This window comes from Notothenia rossii, assembly GCF_949606895.1.
Source record: "Notothenia rossii genome assembly, chromosome: 6".
Taxonomy (NCBI): domain Eukaryota; kingdom Metazoa; phylum Chordata; class Actinopteri; order Perciformes; family Nototheniidae; genus Notothenia; species Notothenia rossii.
The window spans coordinates 36,659,392-36,684,572 of record NC_136909.1 but is presented as its reverse complement, the minus strand read 5'-3'; the positions used below and the strand labels follow the sequence as shown (position 1 = coordinate 36,684,572).

The 25,181-nt window shown below is 44.4% G+C and overlaps 1 protein-coding gene across 1 annotated transcript; it reads right to left on the bottom strand.

The window, feature by feature from the left end:
- Positions 1–8,533: 8,533 nt before the first annotated feature.
- On the bottom strand, positions 8,534–16,602 carry LOC307043602 (uncharacterized protein). Its single transcript, XM_079688144.1, has 3 exons — positions 16,346–16,602; positions 8,758–8,952; positions 8,534–8,628 (listed from the first exon to the last, which is right to left on the bottom strand). The coding sequence occupies exons 1-3, from the start codon at positions 16,442–16,444 to the stop codon at positions 8,545–8,547; spliced, it is 378 nt and encodes a 125-aa protein (XP_079544270.1). The 5' UTR covers positions 16,445–16,602; the 3' UTR covers positions 8,534–8,544.
- Positions 16,603–25,181: the final 8,579 nt, after the last annotated feature.

Sequence of the window (25,181 nt, the reverse complement as noted above, 5' to 3'; positions counted from 1 at the left end):
GCGAGTGTATAGGCTGGTCCGTACAGGACTACAATTAACTGTGCTGTTGTTGGAGAGAAAGGGTAGCAAATAAAAAAGTCTATGCGCTCCTGATCGGGGGGACATAGCGCCACTAGAATAGAATAGTGGTTGTCGCAAGGGGATAAGATAGTTATCGCTCTTGGACGGTCATCAGGCACCGATCCAGGACTTGTATACAAGGGTGGAAGCGTGAGTCAAGGCGCGGCACTAGAGATAACTCCCTACCCCCTCTGAAACCTCTTAATTCGGACTAAATTGAGCTGGGTGAGCTTTGCTGGCGCGCTGGCATTTATTACGAGTTCATGTTTGTCTGATTGTTTGTATCGGGGGTCTATATTTGTTCGTCTAACCCAGGGGTCGGCAACCCGCGGCTCTAGAGCCGCATGCGGCTCTTTAGCGCCGCCCTAGTGGCTCCCTGGAGCTTTTTCAAAAATATGAAAATGGAAAAAGATGGTGTGAATATATTTTTTGTTTTAATATAATTTATTATCCAATGCTGTAAAAATGTGTATAATAAATATTTAATTTAATTTAACATTTCTGTCAACGAAGATTTACGTCATAGCCTGCGACACAGTGCCAGGGTCAGGGCTAGACTGGATATTCGCGACGGAGGAGTGGGAGGGGACTCCGCCTCACGTCATCGAGTGGGAGGGAACTCCGCCTCAGGTCATCAACCAATCACAGCAGCGTAGGGGGAGGGAACTCCGCCTCAGATTGCGCGTGTTTTAACCGCGTAATTTAACCGCGTAACTCCGAGGTGCTAACTGTTGCTAACAAACCGGCGGGTGTGTCATGGGCCATGGATCCCAAAGAGAACAAGAGAAAGATAGCTGAGGAGAACAGAGGATTCAACAGTTCTTGGACCGAATCATTTGCTTTCATTGCCAATGCGGAAGGATTGCCTGTATGTTTGCTTTGTAATGAGAAATTGTCAAATAACAAAAAGAGTAACGTGGAAAGACATTTCCATGGAAGGCATGCTACATTTGCAGCCGAGTACCCAGTTGGGAGTGAGAGAAAAAGTGCGATTGCATTACTTCTGGAGAAATTAGAGGAGCGCAAAGATAGATTTAAGAAGTGGATTGCATCTCCAAACTCCACTACTGCTGCTAGTTTTGTTGCAACCCGGGAGATAATAAAGCGTGGAAAACCGTTCACAGATGGTGACTACATGAAGGATTCATTCATTAAAATATCAGAGCACCTATTTTCAGACTTCAAAAACAAAACCGAGATAATACAGAAAATTAAAGACATGCCTCTCTCCGCAAAGACAGTGAAGGAAAGGGCCATTAAAATGGCAGACAACATCACCAATCAGCAAATCAAGGACATTAATTCAGCTCCAGCATACTCAATTGCCTGTGATGAGTCGTGTGATGTGATCGATATTGAACAGGCAGCGCTGTTATGCAGGTATGTGAACTCTGATGGGCCGCAAGAAGAAATGATCGAATTAATACCACTGAAAGGCCAAACATGCGGAGAGGACATATGTGAGGCTGTGCTGAAGTTTTTAAATGACAATGGAATAAACACCAACCACCTGATTTCAGTGGCTACAGATGGGGCACCCAGTATGAGAGGATCACAAAAGGGGTTTGTGACTTTACTACAGAAAGCGTTGGATCGAAATCTGCTTGCATTTCACTGCATCTTGCACCAAGAAGCACTGTGTGCACAAACATTCCCACCGGAGTGTATGGAGGTGATGAACCTTGTCATCGAGATGGTGAACAAGATAATTGCAAAAGCATTAAACCACCGTCAGTTCCGTGCATTTCTAGATGAAGTTGACAGCGAATATTCCGATCTCCTGCTACACAACAAAGTCCGGTGGCTGTCCAGGGGTGAGGTTTTGCGTCGCTTTGTTGCTTGTTTAGAACATGTGAAAACATTCCTGAAAAGCAAAAACCTGAACTACCCGCAACTGGAAGATACCGAGTGGCTGGAAAAACTGCACTTTATGGTGGATATGACAAGTCACCTAAACATGCTGAATAAAAGTCTCCAGGGCCGGGGAAACACTGCACTGCAAATGCTGGAAGCTGTTTTGTCATTCAAGCGCAAGCTGACTGTATTCGCCAGAGATGTACAGCGAGGCACGCTCTCTCACTTCCCCTCCCTGAGAGAGTTCAAAGAAGCCCATCACGATCACACACTCAATGGTGATTATTTACAAGGTGCGATCGTTGATATGCAAACTGCATTTGGGAGCAGATTTAGCGAGTTCCGAAAGGAAAAATTGACACTATCTTTCCCTGTCACACCCCTGGAGATTGACCCATCCTTGTTGCACACATTCCCAGGAGTAAATCAAGCTGACCTTGAAATGGAAATGGCTGATATAGCTGACAAAGATTTATGGATGTCCAAATTCAAAAGTCTGACAGCCGAGCTTGAAGACGTCACTCGCCAGAAAGCCCAGCTTGCCCAAAGCCACAAATGGAGCGAAATTGAAAGCCTCCCAACACCCGAGAAACTTGTGTTTGAAACATGGAATGCTCTTCCAGACAGTTATAGGAACATGAAGAAATATGCATTTGGAGTATTATCCATCTTTGGATCAACATACCTGTGCGAGCAGATATTCTCAAACATGAACTACATAAAATCCAAATACCGCACCCGCCTCACAGATGAGAGCTTGCAGTCCTGCGTGAAGATTAAAGTTACATCTTACATGCCCGATGTTGAGAAGCTGTCCAGTGATGTCCGAAAACAGAATTCACATTAAACGGGTAAGAACACAATCCTGTCATAGGCACATATTTAGTAACAAAGTGGCTGTTTTTATAAAGTGATTTCTGATTTTTGTCAGTATATATTTGGAATGACACAGGGATATTATTGTGTTTTGTTGCTCAGGTCCGAGGATGGCTGCATTGTATTGTGCGTGTCAAAAGAGAAGAGGGTGCTGCTGCATTTTACCCTTGCACATTTGCAGAAAACTAAAGAGAAGAGGATAATGCACAGAAATCGAACTTAAACTGTATTATTTTAAATTGTATATACTTTACCTTTTCAAAAGGCTGCTGTTTTATTGCACTCTGTCTGTTGCCCAGATAAGGGGGAACAGAGAAGAGGATTGTATTGTGTTGTATTATTGAGGATTGAAAAGGACTGCATTTTATTTCCATGGGGAGGTTTAATTATTAAATATTATATATATTATAATTAATTTCTGAAATTACAGGAGGCCTATTATGCACGTTGCACATTTTGTTGTTGTTTTTTCGAATCCTAAAATAAAAATGACATAAAAAATCTGATTTCTTTATTGTATTTCTATAATTTCATCAATGCAACGAAACATAATACATTAATATTATAATGGAAGTTCAACTTAAAGCACGATCGTACAGCAGAGTAGTCACGTGGTGCGTCATTCTCTCCAGGATGCGCTGCAGGGAAAATAAACATTTAATCATGAATGCTCATTATGTATTTGTAGCCTACTTATAATTTTGATAGTAGGCTAATATAGCCACTTACAGCATGTGTTGCCTTCATTATAAGGCTTATATAAGGCTTTTAATTTTTTGCGGCTCCAGACAGATTTTTTTTTTTTTTTTGGTCCAATATGGCTCTTTCAACATTTTGGGTTGCCGACCCCTGGTCTAACCGCTGTCCTGTGCATGTTTTGTAACAACCAATAATTAATCAGTCCATAGCCAGGTTAAAATTAATTAAGCTTTAGTTAAACTCACCAAAAGTAAATGACTTAAGACCAAGCGGCAAACTCTGGGACAGAGCCAGGAGGCCAATAAGGAAGTGCCACAAACTGCAGTTTATCTATTGGCTGATAGGCGATGACTGCAGAAAGGATCAATTTCCATAGACCCCCATGTTAAAATGCCCAACTTTACAGAGAAATAAACATGTTTCTGCCCCTGGATGCAATGCAAATTATTCGGGATATAGTTAGATTCCACCTTCATGATTATGAATTGGTGAGTGAATTGTTCTATAATGGCACCCTTTTATTTATATTAGGTCTTAACGTTTTTGCATAAATTAGGGCGTGGTCACTTTGATGGACAGGCACGTGCCTCACTGTCAGCTAACAGCAACTTGTCCACTCTGCTAGGCTACAACGTTAGCTATTTGTAGTTACTGTACTGGATATATATATTATATATACAGTTTAGTTTATGATTCAGCCTTGGATAAGACTTTTATAGTCTATGGCTATGACGCCCATAATGCTAAACGGGAGCAAATGTTAAAAGGAGACCCAATTATCCCAGTGGTCGCCGGCCGGAGTTAAGTCCGCCGTTAAGTCCGGCGTTATAAGTCCGGCGTTATAACTGGAGATCAAGGAATGCAGCGAAAGACGGACTTGGTTCGCCTGCAGCCCGCTGTAGTATTAGCTAAAGCAATTATGTTGAACAAGGCTTATTAAGCTGAATATTGCCACAATTGTTCTGCTGTGTATCGGTAGCCGACTTATTTTATTTTTGTATTAATGTGTGAATGACAAGCATTAAGAATAACAAAAAATAGCTAATTCTCTTGCAGATTGTCTCGTTTGATCATGAATGTAACGTTTACATCAGGGCTATTCAATTGGCGGCCCGCGGGCCAAATCCGGCCCCCGGGTGATATTTACTGGCCCTTTGAGTATAATGTTAAAAAAAAAAAAATTAAAGTTTAATTAAAAAAAAAATTAATTTAACTTTTTTTTTTTTGGGCCAGAGTGCCTTTATTCCTGAGAGGGTGTTACATTGAGAGATAGAGGGGAAGACATTGCCTGAAAACTTTGGCGGGCTCGGGTTTCGAACCCACCTACTAGCAACTCCTGTCATTTATTGTGTCTCTGCGCGCGTCCTCGCGGCTCGCGCTGCCCTTCACTACAAGCTCGCGCACCTTCGACGGTTTCGCGCCAATGGTACGATTAATCAAACCTGGTCAGCATAGTTGGATATCAAAATGTCTCTTTCTACGTTAAAACAACGAAAGCTTGACACCGAAAACCGGCAATTCAACAGCGAGTGGAAAGAGAAGTACTTGTGTGTAAATGTCAGTGGGAGGCCCGTGTGTTTAATCTGCAATGAGGGTTTATCGGTGTGTAAAGAGTACAACTTGAGAAGGCATTTTAAGACAGCTCACACCAACTTTGACGCCAAATTTCCAGCGGGCTCTGATGCTCGCCACCAGAAGATTTTGGGGCTAACTTCGTGCTATGACCAAAGACGTAGCTCCCTGTTTCGGGCTTGCACTGACCAAGAGAGAGCTACCGCAGCGTCCCTACGAGTGGCCTGGATATTAGGCAAAAAGAAAAGGCCTTTTACGGACGCAGAGACAGTCAAAGAGTGTATACTTGCATCAATTGAGGAAGTGGTTGCAGATGAGAAAATCAGAAAAAGCGTTATTGACTCAATTAAGAACATTCCGATTTCTGACACGTCAACATCAAGGAGAGTGGAGACCCTTGCATCGGACGTTTTTGAGATTCTCTTGGACAAACTGAGAAAGGCGGAGGTTATGTCGCTAGCTATTGATGAATCCACTGACAGCAGCGATGTTGCACAGCTGTGCCTTTATGTTAGATTTTTTGATGGTGAGTGCTTTCGGGGGGATCTACTTGGATTAATTCCTTTGGATGGACACACGACCGGTGAGGTGATGTTCCACAAAGTGGTTTCGTTTTTCAAGGAGCACAAGTTGGGATTGGATCGTATTAACATGCTTGTAACGGATGGGGCCCCTGCGATGTCGAGCCGAACACAGGGACTGTCCGCTAGGCTGGCAGATGTGGCTCCACAGCTGAGATCGCTTCATTGCCTCATCCACCAAAGCCTCCTGTGCGCAAAACTGAGTGGTGAGTTAAAAAACACAATGGACTCTGTCATGGCGATTATTAACTTTATTCATTGTAACTCCAGTTTACAGCATCGCCTTTTCCGCCAGATGTTGTCAGACATGTCAGCTCGATATAATGATTTGCTCATGCACAGTGACATTAGATGGCTAAGCAAAGGAAACGTCTTGAAACGATTTTGTGAACTTAAGGAGATCATGGCGTTTCTCCGCAATTCAAAACATAAAAAAGCCAACGCCTTTCTGTGTCTGATAGAGAATGATGAGTTTTACGCTGCTGTTTGCTTTTTGAGCGACATTTTCCAACATCTGAACCAACTCAATTTGGAGCTGCAGGGCAGAGATAAAATGGTTACACAACTTGTGGAGAGACTCCATGCGTTTCAAAAAAAGCTCACACTTTTTTTTGCGGATTTATGTCCAGGCAAAATGCTCCATTTTCCAACACTGCGCACTGCAGGTTTACAAATCACCGAGGTGATGACTGGATTTATGGACGCATTGAAAACCAACTTTGCCGCGAGGTTTGAACATTTCAGTCTCCCGACTGAAGTGATGAGATTTGTGAAGGACCCTTTCTCTGTGAATGTAGAGGGGGAGTTTGCAGTGAAAGCAAAGGAGCTAATTGTGACATTAAATGAGGCGTCTTTACAACTCAAACTCATTGACATTCAGTCATCAGATGACCTGCGACAGTCATTTCAGCTGGCAGGTTCTGAAAAGTTCTGGACTCATGAAGTCAGCCACGAGAAATTCCCTCATTCAAGGGGTCTTGCACTTTTTGTCCTCACAATGTTTGGCTCGACTTACACGTGCGAATCGGCATTCTCACACATGAATGCCATAAAAACTAACAATCGAGCATCCCTCACTGACCAGCATCTGCATCACTGTATGCGTATTGCCATGACAACGTATACTCCCGACTTCCCTGCTCTTGCTAAATCAAAAAATGCAATTTCTCTCATTAGATGGCATATATCTGCCAAGTTGGTTGCATACTGTATGTCAGTTATCACTATGTTAATCAAAAAAGGTTTGAGTTTTAAAAGGCTGTATGTTGTGGTTTGGTAATTAATACAAGTCTTTTGATAATTGTTTTTGCTTTTAATTAAGCAATTGATGTGGTATGGCTCACTTGTCTTTATTGTTATTATACCATAATATGCACTGTTGTTTGTGTATGGCCCTAAATTGCTATTTTGTGTGAATTATTCGATCATTTAATCTAAATCTAATGATGTTGGTTATATTAGCTTCACATGTACTGAGTTCTGAACTTGCCATTTATAAAGGCCTTGGGGCTATGTTTGATTTAATTAAACAAAATATATGCACTCCACTATGCTGTTGTAGTCATTTCATTTCATACCTTTATTTATGCAGGTGAATCCCATTGAGATCATTGAACTCTTTTTCAAGGGTGACCTGCTGTAGTATTTACTGTATCTGAAGCTCTTAATATGATTGGTCATATTTCAAGCCATTTTCTTCCCGGCCCCTTGCTTTGGATCATTTTCATCAACCGGCCCCCATTCCAAACTAATTGAATAGCCCTGGTTTACATAGTGGAACTACACTGTTTTATCAAAACCAAAGTGTCACGCAGAAATGTGCAACGTAGATGACATTTACCAACACAAACTATGTAGAAATATTTGTAAAAGTTGTTCATCCGTTATTAAGTGAATATGGCATTAAAACACCTATGCTTTTTAACTGTCACATTTTTACATTTCAGCATTGCATCACTAATTTAAGTTCTATGTTTTGCTTGTTAAGCAGTCTGTAACCTCATGTACTGTATATATCAGTGGCGAACCGTCAGGGCCTTCAAGATATTCAGAGAATACCCTGAACACTCAGATAAAACAAAAACAAAATGTTTTGACTTGCAAAATTATCTTTTAAATTCACAAACATCACATGTGTAATTCGTGGCACAATTCAAACGGGATCAAAAGATAATCTTTCTCTCTCCATTGACTTCAATACATAATTTTTTCGAAATAAGGTCCCATGGAGGTCCCCCGGAAAGGGGGGGACTTCGCCACTCTATAGGCTCTGTGCACAAGATGGCGTCTATCAACTTCCGGCGGCTGGGTGTGAGGCCGAGTACTCCCGGTTTGAGTACAGAGTTTTGACAGCTTGACAGTTTGACAGTTTGTTATGACACACCAAGAGCAAGTTTAAGCGGATTTCGGGGTAAATAAAAGCGATTGGCCGTCCAGCATGTAAGAAAGTCGGCGCTACATTGTTGTGTGCCCCTTTGTACAAATTCGTCCCGTTATAATCGGGAGATAAGTTTCCATTCATTTCGGCAAGCCTGGGCAACAACGATTAAAAGATTTCTTGCTCCCAAACCAAATTTCATTGTGGTCATTACAAAAAGCCGTTATACCATACTATGTTTAGGTACTAATTAATTATATCCTCAAAACAAACACACACATAAATAACAAAGGAAAATAACTAATTTAATAAATCCACAATATGATAACATTTTACAGATTCATTTAATAAACTTTTACAAAACATAGGTTCATGTTATATCGGGGGGAAACATACTTATTTAAACATTTCAATTAGTCTCTGCATATTTAAGTAATGTTAGTTTATATAACAGATGAACAGATGTACAATATCCAGAAAGTAGATACAAAAAATGCTACATACAATTACTTAGGACAATAGATATTACCTTACACCATCAGCAACTGTAAACTGCTTTGGCTTAGTGGAAATGAACACCATGTCACTTACTCTGCCTGGTTTCACACCCTATTAATTACACCAAAGAATTGTCAAATTAATTGAAAAGGTCGTTGATGCAACATACTAAATCAGCTCTTGGTACAAAGGAAATACTCATTAAACCGTGAATTGGTAGTGAACACATACTGTACTTACCATGGTTCTTGGCTTGTGCCATCGCTGCTCTGTTTCAGTGCAGCTGAGGACAGGGAGTGCAGCAGCCAGGTTGAGTGTGGAGTAGTGTGCGGTCTGGAACAGCAGTGCAACATTGTGGTTGCAGAGTGCTGTTCCAGCTACACAGGAACACTTTGCCACTGCAATCTCCACAGGTGAGCAGTTCTCAAAGACAATCTACACAGTAAAACAAAATGTCAGTCATTTTACATTTAGGACACTGCTTCAATACAACACAGACAAATGAGAAAGCTGAGAGCAGGCTGATCAGGCAAGTAGTAGGTGTGGGAAAAGGCTAAACCATGTCAGGTTATCAGTCACATCACATACACAGAAGTTCTGCTGTTTGGAATACTGTAATTTAAGGACATTCAAACAGATACGCTTGTATAGCCTGTCTCAGCTCTCTCAATGTATTATCTTATATTATAACTACATATGTGCAATATGTGCTTTATGTGCAATATACTTTATATACATATGCCATCTTTAATAACTGTAATATATACCGGGCTGCTAAATCCTAAGAACTGCTACAGGATTTGATTTGTTTTTGATCTGTATTTTGAAAATTATGTAACTTTTTATCTTTTTTTAGCATATTGTTTATTATATTATAACTTAGTACTTTTTTAGCATATTGTTGTATTGTTTGTTTATTATAATTATAACTTAGTACTTTTTTAACGCATTTAAGATATGCAACACTAAGCCGTCTGTGGCTCATTCCTGCTGTAACGCTGCAAATTTCCCCTCCGTGGGACTAATAAAGGTATTCTGATTCTGATTCTGATAAAATATTGTTAGTAGAACGTTGAACAGCTTAACTTAGATGTAGGGTTCAAAACCAGCACTTGCCTAACACTGGCCAATACAAATAATTGGACCCTACATGGATTATACTAACCAAGAACAGCAGCCGTCACAACCAGTTTCTGGGGTTTCCATGAAAGCAGAGATGGTTTTCAACCTATTGTAGCGTTCGCGGCTCCGCCGCACGGGTGGCTAACTACTTAAATGAGGAGGACACGATGGCTGTAATTTATCCGGGTTTTATTACCCTACAAACAGACTAAACCCCGGGGTTGGAAGACTGCCCAAAACAACAAAGATAGGTAGCGGTATTGTCTCTTAGCTCTCTCAGGATCCCTCACTAGCTCTCCCGCCGTAGCTTGACCCTCTTCCGGTCACTTGTAAACCCCACCCCCTTTTTCTCCCCGCCCTATCCGGCTAACTAGGGCAACGTCTTCCCCCCAACAATCCCCTTGTGAGTCTCTCCCAGTTCAGCACTGCAGGGTCGCTACATTGCCCCCCCCGGTAATTCCTCGTCCCCGAGGTAGAGCAACACTTTGAAAGCGAACCGGCATCCGTCGCTCCCTCTGCGACCTCCTTACTCCATGATTCACTTGTGGAGTAGTATTCCGTGGCACTATTGCTCCCAGCGGGGTCACCACCTCCCCTTGAAGGACATCCAGTGGCTGCATCGGTGGGTCTCTCCTTCGGCGGGGGGGCCCGCGCCGTGCTCTAGTAGGGGTCACAGGAAAGGCTGGCTGTTGGTCCCCTTTGTAAGGTGCCATCCTATCCCGGTGCAGTACCACTGTGCGCCCTCTGGGAACCAGTTTGACCCTATAAACCACCTCCCCCACTCTCTCGACCACGTAGCAAGGGCCAACCCATGTGCTATCCAGCTTGGGGCAACGGCCCTTCACTCTCTTTGGTCCATACACCCAGGCAAGGTCCCCAGCCTGGAAATCCTGACCTTTGACGTGCACGTCATAGACCCGCTTTTGGCGGACACCTGCCTGTTGAGACTGGTTTCTGGCGAAGCTGTGGGCCTTTTCTAGACGATCCTGCAGCCGCCTGGCATACTCCGGACCAGCCAAGGCATCAGGTGCATCCGGAGGCCGTCCATACATCAACTCCGGTGGCGTTCTGAGCTCCCGGCCCAACATCAACAACGCCGGAGTACAGCCGGTTGAGTCTTGGACTGCACTGCGGTAAGCCATGAGGATGAGGGGTATCTGCAGGTCCCAGTCACTTTGATCCGGGGCAGTGGTGAGGGCCAGCTGAGCACCCAAGGTCCTCATGAACCGTTCCACTAAACCGTCGCTTTGTGGGTGAAGTGGGGTGGTCCTAGTTTTCTTAATGCCAAGCTGGCTACACATTGCTGCGAAAACCTGTGACTCAAAGTTCCGTCCTTGGTCGGAATGAAGCTCAGAGGGGGTGCCAAAGCGGCTGAACATCCCTTGCACCAAGGCCTCTGCTACGGTGGTTGCCTCCTGGTCAGGCAGGGGATACGCTTCCGGCCATTTTGTGAAGTAGTCAATGGCGACTAGCACATACCGATTCCCTCCAGTAGTACGGGGGAGTGGCCCCAGTATATCGACGGCTACTCGGTCCATCGGTGCCCCCACACAATGTTGCTGCAAGGGTGCACGGGACTGGCCCTGGGGTCCTTTACGAGCCGTACAGGCATCACAGCGGCGGCAGTAGTCCTCAACATCCCTCCGGCTCAGGCCCCAATAGAATGTCTGTCTTAGTCGCCGCAACGTCTTTGTTACTCCGAAGTGTCCAACTCCAGGGGATCCATGATGCACCTGGAGCACTTCTTTGCGGAGGTCTTTAGGTACAACGACTTGCCAGCGTTCCTCTCCGGTGGCGGGTTCCCGCCAGCACCTCTTCAGGACTCCTTCCTGGAGTTCCACTCCCGGCCATTGAGACCAGAGTCCTCGGACGGTGGCAGAGAGGGCAACCACCTCATCCCAAGGCGGCCGCACGTCGGACTCCAGCCATCCCATGACCATTTTAAGGTCAGGGTCTTCAAGCTGCATCTCTCTCCACCTATTCGCATTGTTGGGTAAGAGGGCCCGACAGACCACCATCCCCGGGTTCAGGTTCACCGCTTCCCGCTCATCAGCACGGTCACAGTGGGAACAACCTGGGGCGCACGGCCGGCGAGAGAGACTGTCTGCGTTCGTGTGAATTTCTCCAGCCCTATGTTGTATGGTGAACTGAAAAGCCTGGAGCTGTTCGATCCACCTTGCTACTTGTCCTTCCGGTTCCTTAAAGGACATAAGGCACTTCAACGCAGCATGGTCGGTTCTGATGATGAATGGGAGGCCACAGAGGACATGCTTGAAATGCCCCACAGCATCAATCACCGCCAGCAGTTCTTTGCGAGTTACACAGTAGTTCTTCTCCGGTTTATCAAGGGTGCGACTGTGATACGCAACAACCCGCTCTCCTTCTGGGGTTAACTGCGAGAGTACAGCGCCAATGCCCGTGTTGCTGGCATCCGTGTCAAGGAGGAATGGCAGCTCTGGGTTAGGGGCAACCAGCACCGGGTCTTCGCATAATACGCGCTTCAGCTGTTGGAACGCTGCATCCTGGTCAGGTCCCCACTTAAAGGGTGTGTCCTTGCGCATCAAGCTGAACATAGGCGCAGCGACCGTCGAGAATCCCGCCACAAAACGCCGGTAGTAGGACGCTAATCCTAAAAAGGACCTCAGCTGGTGGATATCTGTGGGGGTGGGCCAGTCCCGGACGGCTCCAACCTTGTCCGGTTCCGTCCTGATGCCGGCTCCACTGACTCGGTGCCCCAGGAAGGAGACCTCACGTCGCAGCAACATGCACTTCCCAGGATGAAGCTTTAGGCCTGCACCCTTGATCCGCTCTAAAACCTCCCTCAGGTTCTCGAGCGCGGAGTCAAAGCTGGGTCCATGTGCGAGGAGATCATCCAAGTAGATGAGACAACGCTCCGGGGGCACACCAGCGAGGACCTTCTCCATTAGCCTTTCGAATGTTGCTGGGGCATTACACAACCCGAATGGCATGGTTGTAAACTGCCACAGGCCACGTCCTGTGGTGAAGGCAGTCTTGGCTTTGTCCTCTGGGGCCATGGCCACCTGCCAATAACCGCTCCGGAGGTCCAAAGAGGAAAACCATGCAGAGCCGGCCACATAGTCAAGAGACTCATCTATCCGAGGCAGTGGATAGGAGTCTTTTACAGTCTTGTCGTTCAACGGCCGATAGTCGACACAAAACCTCCAGCCTCCGGCCTTTCTTGGGGCCATTACGACCGAGGAAGCCCAGGGGCTTTCTGAAGGTTCGATAATGCCAGCCTCTTTCATCTCTTGTATCATTTGGTTAGCAGCTGCTTTGCGGGCGTAGGGGACTCGCCTAGGCCGTTGCCGGATTGGCTGTGCGTCCCCTGTATCGATAGAGTGCTGGACCAAGTGTGTGCAGCCTACATCGTTGGGGTGGGTGGAAAAACTGTGTCGATACTTATACAAAAGGTCCCAGAGCTTATCCTGTTGATCTGAGGTCAGGCCCTCCCGATTCTCCTCCCAAAGGTCTGCGACCGTTGAATTCGCTGCGGCTTCCATTTCAGCCTCGGGGGTTACAGTTGCGGTCTGTACAATGGCCGGTACCGGTGGCTGGCCGTGTACCACCGAGTCTGATGGTGGGTGGTTTTCATCCAGTGGGGGAATAGGGCTCTCTGCGAAAGGGGGCCCCCACTGTGGAGGATCCAGCCAACCTGGTGGGTCTCCCTGCACTACAACGTCCCCGGCGCCCTCCTTGAGGAAGGGGATAGACTCCCCGCCTGGAAAGGTAATAGCTTGTGCGTTAAAATCCAATGTTGCTCTTGCCCTAAACAGAAAGTCTTGTCCAATCACACATTTCTCTCTGAGTTTTGCAACCCAGACCGGTTGCCGCACTGAATATGCTCCTACTTGGATGTGTGCTTCACACCTCCCCAGCATGGGAGCCTCTCCCCCGGTGATGGTAATGAGAGGGACCTCGGTGGCTTGGGGTTGAGTTCCGGCTGGCAGGAGATCCGGGTGTAGAACAGTTGCAGTGGAGCCTGAGTCCAGCAGGGCATGGGTCCCTTGACCATTGACCAGTACAGGTATTCTGCAGCAGTCTGTGGGGAAGGTGTCAAGGGAGCAAAGGGCGTGAGCAGAGGGGAGGTGGAGTATTCTAATCACCGGTTGAGTGTCACAGTCTCTGGGGGGCAAGGGTTGGCTCGGTCGACTCCCCTCTACACCGAGCCCCGCCCGTTTCCCGGCGCTGAACCCTCCGGAGCGGTGACAGGAGCTGGACAAAAGCGCCATGTATGGCCTTTTTGGTGGCAATTATAGCAGGCTTGACTCTGTCGACCCTCTGGGGGCAACGGTGGGCTCTCTGTGCCGAGCGGAGGAGGGTTGGGTCTAGGAGGCTTATACGTTTGAGCCTTAGGTCGTGTCAATGTCTGCGTGGAGCCATTTTCAAAACCCTCCAGGAAGATGTCCTCCACCACCAGTGCTTTCTCTAGAGCTGCTCCCAAGGTCTGTGGGTCTGCGAGCCGGACTTGCTGCCGTAATGGGATGGGCTGCAGGCCACGGATGAATGCCTCCTTCGTTAGCACCAAGCGGGTTGCATCATCGAAATCGGGGAATCCTCTTTGAGCCAGGTAGCGCAGTTCCGCTGCAAAAACTCCTAGCTTCTCTCCAGGACCCCGCATCCGCTCATTAAACCTCTGCCGCATCACAACTGCAGGGGCAGTGTTTCCAAAACGTCTCTCCAGTGCTCTGGAAATAGCTAGTGGGTTCTCAAGATCAGCAGCAGTCACATCAAGTAGTACTTTTCTAGCTTCACCCTCCAGGGCGGATATTAAATGGACTGCTCTCTTTGCAGGGGACCAGCCATTCGCAGTCGCTAGGAGGTTGAACTGGGCCCAGTACGTTTCCCATGAAGTGAGCCCATCATAGCGTCCGACCTTTAGCTGGCCTTCCCTGGGGAAAGGTGTCGGTCCCTGCACATTCATCAATGCCGTGGTGAGGGCGGTGGTCAGAGCAGCTACCACATCGCTGGTTTGGCTATTGGTAGTAGAGGGACTAGCCGAGCCCGCAGTCAGGGAGCTACCTTGGCCGAGTCCATTGGCGGTGTAGGTATTTGCTTTGGGGCATGTACTTGGGTGGGGGGTTGTTGTTGGGCATGGGACATCAACAGTGATATGAGCATCCTTAACGTTAGCAGGTTCGGAGCTCACACTGGCATTGTCAGTAGCATGGTTAGAATTTACATTGCAATAGGGCTCATGAGGTTTAGCCCCAACATCTTGTGCTTCCCCTCCCCTCATGGATTTAATGTCACTTTTTGAGTTATTGAGAACATTTCCCAAAGCACGCTCCATTGCAATGCTCATTTTCTGCATAAAACGTTCCTCTAGACTTTCTGTACTGTCTTTCTCCAACTCAGGGATAGATTTTGGTTGGCCACCCCATTTCCCTGCCGTTATGTCTCTCTCCAACTCCGGGATAGATTTTTGTTGGCCACCCCATTTACTTGCCGTTATGTCTCTCTCCAACTCCGGGATAGATTTTGGTTGGGCATCCACCGGAGCCGGTCCACACGTGTCTTTGTTTACATCTGCTCTTTCAGTCAGCAATCCGGTGGCTGCAGCAAACTTAACCGGACTTCCTTTTATTTCCTCCGGAAGGTCCGTCAGCAGTGTAGCAAGGGGTGAGTAGGTTGTTTTTTTTTCCTTTCTCCTTACCACCTGTGCATCGCTGGTTGGCTTCCTCCGTGGTGTTTCTGGGGGGGTGTATGGGGCATATAAGTCCGTGTTCTCACCGTGTTCAGCCATTTCGGTCCTCCGGCGGTGGCTAGCGATGCTAGCGTAGTTAGCCAACTGTAGTGCGGGGACTGGGGGCTGGGGAGATCCCACTTCTGACACCAATGTAGCGTTCGCGGCTCCGCCGCACGGGTGGCTAACTACTTAAATGAGGAGGACACGATGGCTGTAATTTATCCGGGTTTTATTACCCTACAAACAGACTAAACCCCGGGGTTGGAAGACTGCCCAAAACAACAAAGATAGGTAGCGGTATTGTCTCTTAGCTCTCTCAGGATCCCTCACTAGCTCTCCCGCCGTAGCTTGACCCTCTTCCGGTCACTTGTAAACCCCACCCCCTTTTTCTCCCCGCCCTATCCGGCTAACTAGGGCAACGTCTTCCCCCCAACAATCCCCTTGTGAGTCTCTCCCAGTTCAGCACTGCAGGGTCGCTACACTATCATTAAGAATCTTTGATGAAAGCTACGTTTGGGTTTAGCTAATGTATTTACCATTTTACACGACAGGGTTACAAAACGAAAATAAATCTGTAGCCCCTTCATGCTACACACACATAGCTAGCTACCAGTTGATGTGAGCTAATGTATTGTCATTATGTAATCTGTTGCAACACGTCAGCTAGCTGGGATTATTTGAATCCTAAATCACAGGTTAGCTACTCTAGCCACATCAAAACCCAAGAACATGAACCTGATTGAGGCTTTGAACCGATGAACACTTTTTATTTTCCTCCCTAGATTGTGAGGCTTTTCGTGCTTTCTCATGGACCTGTAACAGCTAGCCCTGATGCTCACTCTCCCTGAAGGTAGATCTTTGTTTGAAACTGTGGGGGATTGGATATCATTCATGTTATCCAAAAAAACGTAATAGTACATAATTAAAACACTTTACACTGTATCAAGACTGTCAAGTTGTCAAAGTTAGCCAGTAACTACAGCTTTGTTTGTCACTTACCTTCATAATTGTCGATGTAACTGGATATGTACATCTTGAACCCCTTTTCTCTTTTGCTCCTCGGGGCTTAGCCTGCCGCTTGTACCAGCCGATGTACATCACTGATGTTAACCTTCGGTAGGTCTTGGAGAAATCGAGTGTAAAATAGTGCCTATATAATATCTATACGCTATCTCTCTCGCTATCTATACGCTATCTATACGCTATCTATCGCTCTTCCCTCTACCGCTCTACCGTAGACCGGAAGTTTACAACCACACACTCAATGAACCGGAAATGGAAATACGTCATCCCGTGCAACTATCCTATAGAGAACCGCAGTGACGCGTCCTAAAACCCGGAAGTAAACTTCCTACGGCTCCTTCGTCAAAAACCAATGCAATTTCTCCATAGGATTTTGGAAAATATCTCGAAATAAGGTCTGTGGTTGACACACATTTAAGAGAGGGATCACGTTTTGTTCAGCCTGATAATCTCCACATGTCAACCCTACTTTTATCATTTCTGAATCATAAATCTAGTCGCCAGAAGCAAAATGCTAACGTTATGCTATAAACAAACTACAAACTAGTACAGCAGCAGGGTTGCAAGACTTCAACGTCACGCCAACTTAAGATCGTTTCAACTGACTTGCACTGAAACTGCACTTTGAACACTTTAAATATATTAACAGTTTAAACTGTATACCCCGGTTATCTAGGCCCTTTTTGTTTTGTTTAATTTATACCACGTTTATCAAGGCCCTTTTTGTTTTGTTTTATGTATACATGTCACACTGTGGGAAACGATATTTCGATATTTCTGGATGTATAAAACATGTAGAATTTTTGACAATAAAGCTGACTTTGACTTTCATGCGCTTGCATATTTTAACAAAGCTTTCCATTTTAGCCACACTGAATTTAACTAGAAGTAATAGCTGTGTCAATTACCAGTCTAATATCGTTTTACAAAGATGACAAGAAGAGTGTAGATAGAGGAGAGAACCACTACAAGTTAGGACACTGTTGGGGGCAGAACCTCTGCTCCGCGCGTTCCTCTATGAGTTTGTTTTAAAAGAAGGAAAAGTCAAAGCACAAGGATAAGGGTTAAACAATAATCTGTTTTAATGGTAAAACTTACAATACATCACCCAATCACCTAATCACGAAGCACTCTGCAACAGCAGCTTCAAAATGCAGAGTAATCCGGGCTCAGGTTCTACCACCGCGTGAGACACGTCTCAGGAACGGCCAGTCAAAAACAAGAGCGCAGAGCCTCAAAATCATCACAACGTTTATACACAGGTGGGGAGGAGTTTTTTCGCTTGCTCCTCCCTAGCTATTTGTTATTGGCGAGTTCAATTCTCCTATTTCCAGCTTCTTGTTACACATATTGCTAATATTGATACAAAGTAATCAAACACACACATATATTTCAAGATATATAGACTTCCCTGATATTTTCACATGCTGTATCTAATGGAGAATGTCTCCTCCCCCAGCTTTTCTAGTCTCATGCCATGCAGAACTGCTCTCTCTTCATACAGGGTAATAAAAAATGTTTAAGCTAATTTCTCCACAATATTTGTAGCAATTTATTACCCACACATGAAAGAATAAACAGAGAAATCAAATAAAACACCAACACAGATATGGTTCGGCAATAATCACATATATTTACTGCAATAGACAGACTTCTTCCCTAAACGTCTTTCACGCACACGCATTTTCACCCTTAACAGAAGTTAATCGTTCTTGTAGCCTAAGGGCTTCTGTGAACTTCCTTTCACCTCCAAGTCCATTTTACTGGAATGAATACAGACATTAATGAGAACAAAAGAACCCTGGTCTCCAGACCTCTGCATGAGCTTTGTAGAAAATAGATCCTTAACTTTAACAAGACTTTAACTGCATTATTTGAGGAAAATGTATCTGGGAATTCCCCTGTTAATTGCACAGTCTATTGATGATTAACAGAGAGACTCAAGGGTCCTCTTCTTGGTATCTGCAAGGCAGAAGTCACTCAAGGCAGAAATCCGGTTATACTAAAAATGGGACATTTGTTTGAAGAGTATATATAAAAAAACCTCTCCATATCTGAGAGGAAAAATGTACAAATTTAATACACACAAATATATAAGGTGACATTAAAATAAATATATCACAACACGTAAAACAGTGCAGCCTAGATGAAGGTGTGCTTACCGATTATGTCAGGGCTAGCATGAGGGACGGTTCATAATGTCGGTGAGTAGTGATAGCAAGAGTACCGTTAACCTAGAGTTAATTTATTCACATTAGTGACATTAATTCCCATCAACAAATCCAAGTTATGTGTCACATGAAATCTTTATTACAAATATTACACACCAGAAAACACAGAGATATTCATGAAATAAACATACATTAGGCTATAAACAATTAAAGGGATAATTGGGAAGGCATTACAAATGTAAACATATTTTAATAATAAAACAATCCCCCCACCACAGGTACCTACAGGAGAAGAGGGAATTCTCTCCACAAAATGTGAATGCCCTTGTGGAGAATGGAAATGCAGTCACGCGGCTGCATTAGCCATCTTTGCCATCCACAATGTCAGCTGCACTGACACCCCCTGTCAGTGGAAGAAGCCAAAGGCAGCTAAACGTACGCATTCAGTGGAGGAGCTATTTCCTCCAACCAATAACTAATTCAACACGCTGGCAAGAGAGCCCACCTTCGAAGATCGTGACTGGTTGCGGGACAGAATCAGGGGCAGGTTCTCAGGAATTTCTTGGCTTCTCTCCCCCGAGCCAGAAGAGGAACACTACAGCTTGGAAACACTTACTGTTCCTGAAATTATCAAATCTGTTGGGCATCAGGGACCTGAGGCAATTGTGGCAAGCATGGCATTGTCTGAGGAGCAACAGAGGGCAATTCAGGTGGCTACCACTGGCCAGCGAACCAACCCAAACTGGCATTTGTTAAGGAAAGGAAGGTTGACTGCCAGCAACTTTGGAGCTGTCCTGATGTCAAAGCTTGTGACTGCTTCCCTTATTGCCAGGGTGCTAGGGCAACAACAGGCCCTTGATGGTGTTTTGTCTGTACAGTGGGGGACTATGAATGAATGTGAGGGCGTCAGGGCATTCACCACTGCAACCCAGATGCAGGTCCATGAGTCAGGTTTGTGGCTCTCCCAATCAGGATTGTTGGGGGCATCTCCAGATGATCTGGTAGGGTCTTCCGCTGTACTGGAGGTAAAGTGTCCCTACGGAGCCAGGGAAATGACAATTAGTGAAGCATTGCAAATCAAGGGCTTCTGTGTCAGTAAGGAAGGAGAAACATTCAGCCTGCGTGAGGAACATCCTTACTGGCACCAAGTGCAAGTCAGCTTCACCTCACTGCAAGAAAGAAGAAAAAATTAAGAAATTGTGAATAGTTTTTAATTTACATTTACTCGTCTTTGCAATGTTGTGGTTGTTAGAGTGTTAGGTTTCCTGTCAGCTCGTCTGTTGGGAAGATATAAAATATTAGTTTCATGGAAGTCACACCGTCACATATACTGTAAGAGCATTAAGACATACAGTACATAGACTAAAACAAAACATCTAAAGATATAACCTTGCACTTTGATTAGTCTCGTGAACGTTTTCACTATTTTGACATTTTTATAGATCAAAATTGAACTAAAGAAATAAATGGTAGATTAATCCATATTGAAAATAGGTGTCAGCTGCTACACTAATTATAATAGTTATATTTCTTAATTCATTAAGATAAGATATTACTATATTGATCCCAATTTGGGAAATGTTTGTGTTGCAGCAGCATAACAAGAAAAAACAAATACAAGTTATTATATATACAAAAGTATGTGAGGGATGGAATATTAAATTGAATATAAATGTAAAATGTACATGTGATTTTACGTCCAAGAGAAGCTATGGAGCAGAGAGTTCTCTGCCAGCCAGAGGTGATATGTTATTAGTTCAATATGTCAAACTAATTTCCCTGACTACAATCTTTAGTTATATGTTGAAATGTTATGCTGCTTGTACTAATTAGACTTATCATATAAGCCACACAGGTTTTAATAGGATTTATTAATTATCTTTACTTATGTTGCGGTCTTTTCAGCAACGCCATCTCTAAAATGAAGATACAGTCACTACCCATCATTTACATTTCACCGTGACATGGACAAAAATGTAACGTCAGCTTACCTCATGGCACGAATCCAGACTCTCCTTTGGAAAACATTGGCCGGGAAACGATAGATTGAGCACGTTTCATGCGAAGACCTGTGGCTGCAACCCGGAGCAAAGCAACAAACAATTGCATAGCTAGCTAGTAGCGCTAGCTTTAGCTAACGAAACGAACTGCTGAGTAAAATTGGAAAACACTGGTAATTAATTATTCTATCATTTGTAAAACTATGGTGTTAAAAATGACAATGTCAAAAATACAGATTCTAATGGTCAGATATAGATATACAAATACTAAAGATACTAAAGATACTAGAGGTACTTGCTTTCAAGCAGAACATGGGGGATACCATAGGGGAAAACAAACTTAGTGGGAGTGTTAACGTGTTCGGCGTAATGACGTACAACGGCCTCGACAATTTCTGTAGTCCTATTCAGCCACTCGGTAACAACCATTGTTTTTCAGACACATAAACTCTTCAAAAATCACCAGTGGGGTTACTGCTGATGTATTTAATGTCGTAGGACAAAACGTGATTTATCTCTTAAATTTGTGTCAACCACAAACCTTAATTCGAGCTATTTTCCAAAACCCTATGGAAAAAATGCATTGCTTTTTGACGAAGGAACCGGAAGTGCTAAAAATGCTAACTTACTTCCGGGTTTTAGGACGCGTCACTGCGGTTCTCTATTAAGGGCTTCTCGTCAACTCTGCAGAATCCTATGGGTGACGTCACGGACACTCCGTCCATTTATATATACAGTCTACGCTTAAGACACCTACATAATATAAAGATGTAATGAATGAAAATAAATAGCAAAATAGTGTTTTTATGTCCTGCCTCTGAGTGTGCAGAGGAAAATGTAAACAAGAAGCACACTGTTCAGGGTGTGCGCTGTAGGTGTAAGAAGAAAAGAAGATTATATTGCTTTAAGAATCAATTAAAAAATATATTGCTGGTATGTTAAGATATGTTTGTGAACTTTTATAAACCCCATGCCCTGTCCTGCACCCTGAGACCCTCAGAGGCATCACTGCTGGTCGTAAAGACCTGCCTGAGGAGATCAGAGTTGCAAAATCTGTCTGCTCTTTTAGGTCAATGTTGTATTATTTGTTTCATTTATTCTTAAATCTATGTATTGTATGGTAATAATGAAAAAAACCTAATGTATTGAACACATTTCGAAACAAAGCTGATGAGACAGAACTAGACTCAGACATAACACAAATTATTGTAGAAACATTTTGTGCTGTTGCTGCAAAATGGAAACTTTGTTGTTTATCTATTCCAACTTGCCACTGGAATCAGATAATTAATATAAGTTGATGTTCAATTACAGTTTTAAATATAGGTTAACATTATTTATTAAACTGCTTCAAATTATTTCTCATATCAACCAATTTGGTCTCCATAGACATTACTAAAATTCAAATAGTTGTTAAACTACTGACAAGTTTTCTGAAAACAAGGTTATACTTTTTTTTTTTTTAAAGAGTAAAGGTTGCTGGTTAAGCAAGGATCAATATATTTTTGAAGTTTTGAGTGCATAATAAATGTGTTAAATGAATTGACCAATTCTTCAAAAGTCTAATGTTGCAATCTCTTAAAAATAAGAATTACAGGTCAAAAATAGATGTCGTTTTCCAAGGGCCTTTCCTTCACAGGCCTACACTTTAAATCATGTGACTTTCAAAAGGTTCTACTTGAGCCCAATTTAAATACCATAAAGAAAGTATTGAAACCAGTTCAAGCTAAATGTCGAATGTATTTAATTAATGTACAGTTGTTTCGATTTATTTCAAATTCTCCAGTCAAGCTCCCTTCGAGTTCTGTCTAAGCAACACATTGTTTATCATAACAGGCGCCTCACATTCTCACTGAAGTTCCAAATGTTTTAACCTTGTGAAGACAAGCCACACACACACACACACACACACACACACACACACACACACACACACACACACACACACACACACACACACACACACAACCCCCATCCTTAAAACACTACACTGGCTCCCCGTGGAACTGAGGATTGAATACAAGGTCTCCCTCCTGTTGGTGATTGAGGATGTTTAAAACCAACCTTGTCTCCGCGTGTCGTTTGGTAAACTGGGTAAATTCGTAAACAGGAAGGGATTAAGAAACACCAGAATGCAAGTGTTACGGCCTGGCTCATAGGCTGCAACAAAGATGGGAGACTAGACAAGTTAAGTGTAACAAAAAGTATATTTATTTGCAATACCACAAAAACCATAGGTCTTCAAAGAAACCTAATAAATGTGGAAGTCAGTTATCAGTAATGATTGCGTGTATGGGTGTGTGAAAATGTGCAGAACAAAGACGCGGCCGTGTCCAACAGAAGAGTGAGACCGCAGTATGGGTTGGTGTTGGCCTTTTATGTCGACGGCCCAGGTGTGGCTCATCAGGTTGATCACCTGAAACACAAACAAGAGCCAACAAGCAGAACACAAAGACAGAGACCTCTAGTGGAGTGGAGGGGGTCGTAACACCCCCCCCCCCCCCCCCCTTAAAAAAGGGGTTCCCCCTAGGAACATTGTCCAAATGTAGCAACCAACACAGAATGATATTTAAATGCAAAGTTCAAAATGACATACATGTTCCATACTGACCGGTTTCAATTTCATATCGGTGTTCACCCAGTCTCCATTTTCCAACCCAGCAACTCTAGTGCCTGAAGAAGCCTTTTAAGAGATGCAACCCCGCAACATCAGTACCTAAGGAAGCTTTTTAAGAGTTTACAGGAAAGATGGAGATCAGAGAGAACACACACCGAAGAGAAGGGTGATGGATGACGGGCCATGCATGGAAGAGCATTAACAGGAGGTCCGAAAACAGATAAACATTCACCAGTGTCCGACAAATTACCTGCAGCTAGACAAGCTTGCTAAAGCTTTGCCTTCAACAAGATTCCAGCTATCACAAACTAGAATCAACATAAGCGTCAAACCAAAGGTTCCTCTGAAACAAACGGCTCACTAGCCAACCAAGTCTTCCTCAGAAGCACAGCACAAAGAGGCAACCAAACTACGCAAAGCTCACCCAACCAAGGCATGAACTGCAACGCTTATGTTCCCGAAGATTACAGGTCTAACTAACCACTTGCCGACACTTCCAACAAATTACCATTTTGCGCTTCCCTCCTGCATCTGCTTACTTCCACATAAGCCACTGTAGCATCCTTTACTAAGATATCACCAAAACCCAGACGTGTTTTAGAACTAATAAAGCCAAACGGTCTACCAGGATTAAACTACTAACAGGAGAACACCAACATTATTTAACCACGGCGAGAAAGATAACAAACACTCATGTAAACATACTTAACACATTTGCAGCCAATCTCAAATAGCACATACACAGATAACAGCAGTCATGTCCCTCTATATACCAAACAAAACAGATACTACCTAAACTCTCCCCTAGTCTTCAGGTGCTACTTATGGTGGGTATTTATGCACTGAAACCCACAAGCCCGGTAAAGCAACCAGCAATTGGCAACTCCACCCGCAGCTTTGGACGTGCTCCCGAGCTAATAGCTCTAACCACGTCCACACCACACTAAACCCCCCCCCCCCCCCCCCCCAACGAACTCCAAAGGGAATCCGTTCTGAAGCCTACAGGGACAGAAATGAGAGACACTCACAGGACCACCAAAAATCGGCAACAAAATTCACCACTATAACGAGCTTATCGACGAAAAACAAAACCACCACCCACCTGCATTTCATTACAACTGCTTACATTATCCAACAAACACAAACATCTACTCACCACACTTGTCCATGTCTCCCAACCAACCAGCATGCACACAACGAGGTGCACCGGTCTACCAAGTTACAGCTGATCTGATTCCTGTAATCAGTCTCAGCCCTTCAATCCACTTACAAGCAGACAAAGATGGCTGCACTACAGAACTAGAAACAATGTCAATATTCCGGACGAGCCCCCATTTGTTACGTTCCCTATTGGGCTAGGAGAGCCAAAGGGAAATAACACGACCAGAGTGGTATTGGTAATAATTATAAGTGGTTTTATTATAACAAGAGAGAACTTCAAGAGGAAGTTTATAAAGAAACAAAACCCTCCCGTTACACGGGGTACAAAATATGAATCAAGAAAGCTGCACACACACAGCTGTAGCTGGTCTACAGGTGCTAATCACCTGGGTCTAAGCTAGTACGGTTTGCACAGATAACAGCTGGTCAACAGGTGCTAATCACCTGGGTCTAAGCTAATACTCCTACACAACGTTACACAATAAGAAGGGTACAACACACTACTTGCCCTCTAAGTATCTGCAGATTACAGGGGGAGCTAATAGTATAAACACACAACGTAAGTATCGCGAGGCTAGAGGCGTCTGTCTCCCTACACAGAGCCTCCAGAATGATCTCCGTTCCCAGCCTTTGTACTCCTCCCCCCGGGAGATGTGCCGGAAAGGGCGGGGATTGGATGACATCTCATCCAATCACCTCTTCGGATGCAGCGAGGGCGGGACGTCGGAGGAACTGCGCCGCTCAGGTGTACACACAAACACACACACACAAACAGGTTTACCAGCCTTGACAGCCCCAGGAAGGCAGCGGCTGTAACACCCCCTCCCTTAAGACAAAACCCCACAGGGTTTTTTGATTAACCA

What these genes read in the sequence shown, in the direction of transcription:
- LOC307043602 (XM_079688144.1), bottom strand. Translation starts at nt 16,444, where the DNA reads ATGTACATCGGCTGGTACAAGCGGCAGGCTAAGCCCCGAGGAGCAAAA. An exon ending in TTACATCGACAATTATGAAG is followed by an intron (nt 8,953 to 16,345) that starts GTAAGTGACAAA and finishes TTTACTGTGTAG; the next exon opens with ATTGTCTTTGAGAACTGCTC. An exon ending in GGCACAAGCCAAGAACCATG is followed by an intron (nt 8,629 to 8,757) that starts GTAAGTACAGTA and finishes TGTAATTAATAG; the next exon opens with GGTGTGAAACCAGGCAGAGT.